This window comes from Pipistrellus hanaki (assembly GCF_964339955.1).
Source record: "Pipistrellus hanaki genome assembly, chromosome: 7".
Classification (NCBI taxonomy): domain Eukaryota; kingdom Metazoa; phylum Chordata; class Mammalia; order Chiroptera; family Vespertilionidae; genus Pipistrellus; species Pipistrellus hanaki.
The window spans coordinates 77,699,931-77,708,766 of NC_140509.1; the positions used below are offsets into that span (position 1 = coordinate 77,699,931).

General features: G+C 39.6%; 1 protein-coding gene across 1 annotated transcript in view; it reads left to right on the top strand.

Annotated features, from left to right (window-relative positions):
• Positions 1-8,296, top strand: part of MAN1A1 (mannosidase alpha class 1A member 1) — a 143,636-nt gene extending 135,340 nt beyond the window's left edge. Inside the window, exons 12-13 of the mRNA XM_084889940.1 lie at positions 5,083-5,198; positions 5,578-8,296. Coding sequence (XP_084746066.1) covers positions 5,083-5,198; positions 5,578-5,701 — 240 coding nt within the window. The 3' untranslated portion in view covers positions 5,702-8,296. The remainder of the gene's footprint in view (positions 1-5,082; positions 5,199-5,577) is intronic.
• Positions 8,297-8,836: the final 540 nt, after the last annotated feature.

The following is an 8,836-nucleotide window of genomic DNA, read 5'->3' on the forward strand; positions in this document are numbered from 1 at the left end:
CAGATTCCACGCAAAGGAAAGACTCCTGTGCCGATCTTTGCCAGATGGCTATTCCTCATCAATTCAAGGACTTTGTAGCAAAAAGGAATATGCTACGAATAACATGGTTCATGTCATTTTTTACTGGCCAGAAGTATTAGGAAGTTACTCCTTTTAAAACCAGAATTTAGAAAAAAATAACCTCTCTCTTGTACAATTCAGCTCCTCAGTTATCTGAAGACCGCACCTTCTGCCAGCTATTCCTCCCTCACTCACCCTTTTCCTCCACCTTCTCCTGAAATGGTTCCCAGCTGTGTTCTTTCAGGTCTGAGCACTGTGACTCAGAAACCGCTCTCCTGAGGGCTAATTCCTACAGCCTGTGGTCCAACTTGTCCCTTTAATAGATTTAGAAAACCCCTAGCTTACATGGAAACAATGGCCGAATGATGTTAATGAGTACATTGACGACTGTTGAGTCATCTCCTTTATTATGGGCTTGTTTTCACCCATACTTCTGTCCTATCTCTAACAAGCACCCCCTTCCCAGCCTTCTTTCAGTGGTACACTTGTTAAACCTGCTCTCCATGTCTGAAGGCAAGATAGGAAGGTATAGAGGCCCGGGTACAACCCTGGAGATCCCTCTAGTCTACAGGTTACAAACAACCCATTAGTCACAGGTGTTCAAGCACCAGGGCACTGTCCTAACAGGAAAACCACCTACCTGTTTTTTCTCAAAAATGTCATGAAGAACTAAATTAAGTTTCTCCTAATAATGAATATTCTGATAAAGCTCTTACGATAAGTTATACACATACATTCATATATGTGTAGGTAAATGTGGATTATATAATGTCTATATAATGTCTATAAATGTAGGTATATGTACATTATACCATGTCTCCTCTGGGCTAGAGTTGTGGAGAAGCCTTATGTAGGAATGTTCATTTCTTTATTTGCACAAACATTTCTCTCTTGTCCCCTGAATCCAACCTGTTACACATGGACATTTTGGCTCTCAGAGAATGATTTGTCTTCCCAGTTCCTGCTTCTGCCTGCCCAGGCTTCATGCCTGTTTTCAGACTTTTTGATCTGTCTGTTTTGCCTGATTCTCAGACCAAACTCCACGAGTTGGCCTTCTTATTAGCGTTGCTCTCTGGGGTCCACTCTTGGAGTCATCTCCGTTGAACAGCTGCTTCTCTAACCTGGTAGGTAAGACAAGGCTTCTAGTTCTCACAGTGAGGCTTTCTGGCTTAGGACTGAACTCATGCTGCCCACTATTCTCTTACCTTCTCCCCCTAAAAAGGTTCAGTGGCTTGGGGTCAGGTTTGTGTTCCTTCTTTTGTTTAGAGCTCCAGTCAGTGTAAGCATTCTCCTATCCTTCTTTTCTTTGCTATTAGCAAGTCCCACTCACTTACGGTCACTAATAAGTAATGTAAGCATTTACTAAAACTTACATTAGGAGGCGGTCCCTATGCCGAGACTGGATCCAAAGAACAGACTGCAGTAAAATGATGCTCTGATCAGACTGCCGAGTCGATACATCCTTCCACTGCTGAGATTCTGTAAAATCAGAGCCTGTTATGGGGCCCAGGAAAGCTGCTTGTCCCTGGATTTACATATTTAAAGTCTTAAAATTTAGACTTGACATGAAGGTTTTTCTTTGTATTTAAAATGCATCTTTAGCCCTAACCAGTTTGGCTCAATGGATAGAGCATCGGCCTGTGGACTCAAGGATCCCAGGTTCGATTCCAGTCAAGGGCATGTACTTTGGTTGCGGGCACATCCCCAGTGGGGGGTGGAAGGGGTGCAGGAGGCAGCTGATTGATGTTTCTCTCTCATCGATGTTTCTAACTCTCTCTTTCTCTCCCTTCCTCTCTGTAAAAAATCAATAAAATATATTTAAAAATAAAATGCATCTTTAGAATTTTTTTTAATATATTTTATTGATTTTTCGCAGAGAGGAAGGGAGAGAGATAGAGAGCTAGAAACGTCGATGAGAGAGAAACATCGACTAGCTGCCTCTTGCACACCCCCTACCGGGGATGTGCCCGCAACCGATGTACATGCCCTTGACCGGAATCGAACCTGGGACCTTTCAGTCCGCAGACCGACGCTCTACCACTGAGCCAAACCGGTTTCGGCCATTTTTATTTATTTTTTATTTATTTACCAAAAGCCTAAAAAAATTAAATAAAAGAAGCTAGGCCTCTCTGGACCGCTAACAGGTCCCTGTATTGTGCCGACTGTCTCTTCATCTTGTTTTATTGTCACAACCACCCCACATGGACCCCAGCAACCTCTGAGGCCACACACAGTTAGCGAGTCCAGCGCTGGGACACGACTCCCTCCGCTAAAACTCTACGTTGTGTTCCTAATGACTACGGCTCTCCACACGAGGACTGCGGGAGAGAAAGGACAACTGGGGTGAACTGAAAAGTGGAAATGCTTTGGACATTGCCAGCCCCAAAGCAAAAAACGATGGCGCTTATAGAAATTTCTACGGGAGGGAGAGCGGCCGGACACTCTCATTAGCTGATCGCCGAAGAACTTCCAGAGAAAAACCACAAAAAAGCTTGGTGGTTCAATTGCTTTTTAGGGAAGTGTCGGGAAATAAGATTTCATTATGTTCCATAATAAGGAACTGACTCGTTTCTTCCAAATCTCCATCTTTTTTTTTTTTTTTTTTTTTTTTTTTTTTTACAAACAATCTTTAACCTCCATTGTATCTGGTATTTAACTTTTTATCAAAAGGAGCTTTGATCAAGAAAGGAAGGAAGAAAAAATTAATAATTGGACCCGAAAGTCCCTTTCTGTGGGTTTTCGCGCTCTTGGTTCATTGTGTGCCACTGAGAATATAATCAAAGCGTTTTATTTTTGAAGTCAGTCTTATTTTCCCGGGGGCTTTTAAAAAGCACCAGATCATGAGACATTTTCTTTATGCATGGAGCCCGCCAGTTAGAGTTTCTTCAGCTGGTAATTAAATGCTCTCCTCGTGACCCCGGGCTCTGTGCCTGCCGCCATCCAGCCCTGGTGTGCCAAAGCAGTTTCTTCATTGCCAGCATCTGCAGAGGGGGGCCGAGCCCTCAGCGCCGCATCCCTGCTCACGGGACTCACCTTCTCTCTCCCCTCCTTTCTGGGCTCTGCATTCTGAGAGCCCTGTTTTCCTCCCAAAGCTTTTTCTAGCCAATACCGATCTTTCTCAACTAATATGGCAGGGCCTGTGTTCTCCATCTTTTTTTGCTAGTTTGGCTGAATGGGAGAAAAATGGAGTATAATTATATAACATAAAAAAGAGGGGCAGGGTTATGTTTTATAAGAGAAAACTGAAAAATAAATTTAAAATGACATGAGAATCTAAGAACTTTACCTTGTTAATGTGTTCTATATTTCCTTTATTTCATTATAAATCTTAGGTTTTATAGTCTTAAAGTTTATTTTTTTGTCCACATCCTATGAATTAGTCAGATGGCAATTTCGATGTGACTGTATAGTTGATAAGAGTAATAGAATGTGGTGAGTAGGAAATAACTTTTTTAAAGCTGACTAGGCCTGGCAACTAACAAAGCAGCCAATGTGATTTCAAAATACAAAGACTAGTCAACTTGCTGAAACCGGTTTAGCTCAGTGGATAGAGTGTCAGCCTGCGGACTGAAAGGTCCCAGGTTCGATTCTGGTCAAGGGCATGTACCTTAAGGGGTTGCGGGCACATCCTCAGTAGGAGGCAGTTGATCGATGTTCCTCTCTCATCGATGTTTCTAATTCTCTATCCCTCTCCCTTCCTCTCTGTAAAAAAATCAATAAAATATATTTTTTAAAATAAAAATTAATTTTAAAGAAAAGACTAGTCAACTTTGTGGCAGCTGACAATGTAAAAGGCAAGTTATTTTTGGTTGTTACCGTATTTTTCGGACCATAAGACGCACTTTTTTCCCACCAGAAGTGGGGGGAAAAAGTCCCTGCGTCTTATGGTCCAAATATAGCCTACACATATACTGTAAAAAAAAAGTTTTTTTACTTGCCCAGCTCTGTGTGGTCTCTGTGTGCTTGCCCGGCTCTAAAATGGTTCAAAATGCTGCTGTTTACTTTACAGGGTTGATTACATGTGTTTATGACTGTGATGTTGGGTTTTAATGCACATAAAATATTTTAGGACACTATTTGTTTCAGAATCTTTTTTTCTTCATTTCCCTTCTCTAAAAACTGGTGCGTCTTATGGTCCGGTGCGTCTTATGGTCCGAAAAATACGGTACCTAAATTTTCTTTCCAGCCCCGCCCATCCCACCTCTTATCCAAATACTCGTTGTAGCCAGACAGCTGCAGGAAGGTAGGTCCCTTCTCCCTACACAGTTACCAGTGGATTCATCCATCTTCTTCCATCCCAGACCAAAGAAAAGAAAAATGTGTTTTAGAAATAGATGCCAACCACATCTTTCCCACTGCTTTCCATCTCCCACTTTTATCTCTTTCACCAGTAACACTAATTCGTACTCCGCAATGGAATTTTAAGCAATAAGATGTTCTGCTTATAGTAGCAGCTGTTTTTGGTCTGGCACATTTTTTTTTTCACCAGTGGTTTCTAATCCCATTTAATATGAGTAATCTTTCTAGACCAGGGGTCAGCAAATGTTTTCTGTAAGGGCTGGAGAGAATTAGGTTTGGGGGCCATATGCAACTACTCAACTGTCATTATAGTGAAGCAATAGCCACAGACATTCATAGCTGTGGCTCCAGAACCCTTTATTTACCAAGACAGACAGCAGACGGGATTAGCCTGTAGTCCATCGTTTGATGAACCCTGCTCTAGATTACAGTAGGAAATGGTAAATATGACTGAAAATTTATTCCAAAACTCAGTTTTCAATTGGATGAGAAGATATATTGTCCATATGCCCTTCAACTTTTCATGCTTTATTTGTGTTTACATTGGATAGGGTTTTTGGTGTTTTTGTGTGTGTGTGTTTTTAATTTCAACTAAAGCTGTTCTAATCTAGCAATTCGATTTGAATCCACGTTTTATTTTAATCTGACAATCTAGTAATAAAAATCAGTGACAGTCGGTTAACTGATTCGCGACCATTTTTTCCCATCCTCTTGGTCATTCAGGCTCTGGAGAATCACTGCAGGGTGAGCGGGGGCTACTCGGGCCTCAGGGATGTTTACCTCAATCATGACAGCTACGATGACGTGCAGCAGAGCTTCTTCCTGGCGGAGACACTAAAGTGAGTAAAAATCATTTGCAAGTCTGTGGCCGAGGGAGCTGGGCAAACCTCTGTCCATGTCTTTATCATGAGCACGTTCAGACACGAGCACGCATGGCTGCCTCTGAATGCCATCCTACATGCATGGCGATGATTATAGGTTTGTTTGCGGTCATCGTGGGAGTTTGCTGGCTCGGGCCTGCTTTCACGGTTCTGGTACTCTAGGCTCAAAGCCCAGAGTAGCTTCTTGACTCTGCATTACTGTGTATATTCCCTCAGCGTTTTTGCTGTACTTGACTGTTGTCCCTGGTTCTCCCTCAGATGAATGGAGTCACTGATGTGGGTTTGGGTGGTGCCTCTGTGGTTTTACTGCTTCATACACTCGTGTTTCTCCCTCTAGATATTTGTACTTAATATTTTCTGACGACGATCTACTTCCGCTGGAACATTGGATCTTCAATACTGAGGCCCATCTCCTCCCTAAGCTCTGCACCAATGAAAAAGAAGTGGAAGTCGATGGATAAAGACAAGACATTTCACATTTTCCTCTGCTCATTCCCATCACTGCATTCCTTAATAGTCCCTCTTCTGCTATCCAGGCCCATGATGAATTTTATTAGTAGGTCTGTGATTATTCTAAGTTCTAAAATTGTTTTTGCAGTCTTTTATGTTTTTTTAATCATAGGCTTAAATGGGACGCAAATTCCTTATCGTATCCTTTAGTATTTAGTCAGTAGATCACAGATTTTCTTACTTTACGTAATCTGTTATCTCTGGAGTTCATGAAGGTGTAGTATCATTTTTATTAGACTGGATAAAATGGTATACCAGTGACCTCTTAATTACAGTTTTGATTTGACTGCAAAACTTTTCCCTCCTCTATGAGGAGATAGTGTCTGCTTTAAGCTGTAATGTTTTGCCATGTTGCAAAAAGCCATAATAATAAATTAAATATTAAAGAAAGCTTTTTCCTTTTTAATTTCATGTGAATATGGTTTGTCTATCCACCAGAGACAGATCTTATAACTGTGACAGCCTCCTTATGCGGGTCTATCATTATTTGATAGAATGTCTTCTAAAATACTTTACCTACAGATTAATTCAAAATAGAATGCCATTCCAAAAAGATCATCTCGTGTTGACCTCATTTTACTGGAACCGCAGTATATATCTGTTGGTGAATTATGTTAGTGTTTCCTAATTTGTGAATTAGTTCTCAAATTTTACTTGAAATGTCCTGTGTCATTTCTGGATCACGTGCTGGTTAATTTCTTCCATTCCCCACCACACAGCGAAGTGAGTTTGCAAGTTTGGCAGATCTCTGCTATTGCTCAATTATGTTTTTTAAAGGGAAATAGTATCACTCTTAGTGTGTTAGCTTTCGCTTTTTACTGAACATAGGAAGAATCGGGTATCTCTAAAGAGAGGATGAATATTTCAAATGATCTTTTCGTTTGCATTTCATCTTTTTTTTTTTTCCTTGAAGTAAAAACATTACATCTGAATCAGATTTTTCGGATTTGACAAGGGTCCTTTCTCAAGTGTAGTAAATTATTTCATTCATGAAAGCAGAATTAACTCTGAAAGAAGCTTTAACAATGTATTTATTCCTCGGTGGTCAACTGAGGAAAATCTAATAAACTTTTAGGTCAAATAAGAATATAGTCCTGGTTAAATTCGATATAGATGTCCCAGCTTAGAAAGAATATGTAGGAATGGATGCTCCCAATCCCCCACGATCCGATAGCAGATCAAAATAATGACATGGTTCTTCAAAGCATTGTGTTGAGTTAGGAGTGCTTTCCCAAGAATAGATTTGGTGATATCTTGTGTTTTCTCGTCATATTGGGTCATATTATATATGTGACCCAAAGAGCCAATATGGTAATGTATATTCTGAGGTACAAAGACTTGAACCACCTGCATTCCCCACCTACAGTGGTCAAATGGATCAGTACAGCCCCGTGGATTAAGCTGAAGCATATGAAGTTGCTGCATTTGTAGTTTAAAAATTATCCAATATCAACCATTTCATATGGCTCAACCTAATATTTTTTAAGACAGTTATCTTCTTGGATCTCTATAGACCTAATTGGTTTAGCTCTTTCAGCTTTTAAAAGTGTTTCAAAATATTTCTTTTGTCTGAAAGGACCACCTTGTGTAACCTGCTCTTTTCCCCCATATTGTACATTGGTATACAAAGAATAAATTAATAAAGTTAGTAAATTAAGGACATCCTTTATAAGTCATTATTGCCAAGTTAATGTGTTTTGAAACCCAGAATATCTTCCACTCATATGTCAGCTCACCTTATGAAATGAATGGGTAGTGAGAGTTCTTTTGTCCCAGACCATAAAGGCAAAATATAAAAGATTATTGAAAAAAAAAAAAAGGCCGTATGTATTTAGATTACAATTTTTATGTAAGCATCCTTGGGCTAACAATTTAAGTTATCTTCTTTTCTTTGCTTTTAAATTTGATTTGAAAGAGCACAGAGCTGGTATGTATTGCTACAGCAGGTAGGATTTTAATATCAGGCTTATATACACCCTGCATTATAATGTACCCTTCTGTATCCTGGTATAAGTAGGCCAAAAGATTGTACTAGACATTGTTCTGCCAATGGCAAGAATAATGTTTTTTCAATTCTAGAACTTCGATTTTTTTTTAACTTAAGTCCCAAAACAACAAAAATGTAAGCAAGAGATTAATAATATAGTGATATGATTTAATTAAAGTTATATTTTATGTTAATTATTTTAAATAACTGATGTCTTTAGGTAGACACATCTTTCATTCATTTTCAGCAATTTCACCTAAAAGGCAAATAATGAAAATAGCACTTAATTCTCTGTATGTGTTTTTGGTATACTTCATGCAATTAATACACATAAAAATTGTGTGGCGATTTTCAGGACTCGATGTTTGACATAATTCTTTCATATGTGTTATCCATCCTTTACAATGATTGTTTTTGATTTCTGCATAAATCCATTCTGTCATTTCCAACTTTATATAAATCTTTAATGTTATGGGAAACGTAATAGATTGACACATAATTTTTAAAAACTATATTTGTAAAATTTCTCTATTGTGAATAAAGTCTTTTAATATATCTCCTCCTTTGTCATGTGTTTTTCCTTTTAAGTCAGTTTTTGTATGTGTAGGGATGAGTGTGTAGAGTTGCAAATGAAAATATTAGATCCAAATAGTAATTCCATACCACACCCAGGGTATTCTGATAAGGAAACATTTCCCATTAAAAACTTTAACTTGCAAATAATTTTGCACGCATGGCCTTTGGTTAATCAAATACCTTTATTAAGAATCTAACATGCTCAACACCATGTAGGGCATGTAGGGTGGAGGTGGGGAGTTGGTGTCTGAAATAGCATGAAGTATGATCGTTGTTCTTACATGTACATCCTCACCGTACCACTGAAGCAAAACAAAGCAGCATTTAGTGTGAAATGGCAAGTGGAATTCTTCTGTTCAGGCCACTAGGATTCGATATGCCCCTCCTTTGGGGGCTTGACCGGGTTCTGGGACATCAGGGGCTGACAGGGAGATTCATCCCTATGTCTGTCCTCAGCCCTGTCTCCCGCCCCCCTCTGCCCCCCTATACCTGGGCTCCTCGGCAGTGACAGTGCAGTAGGCAC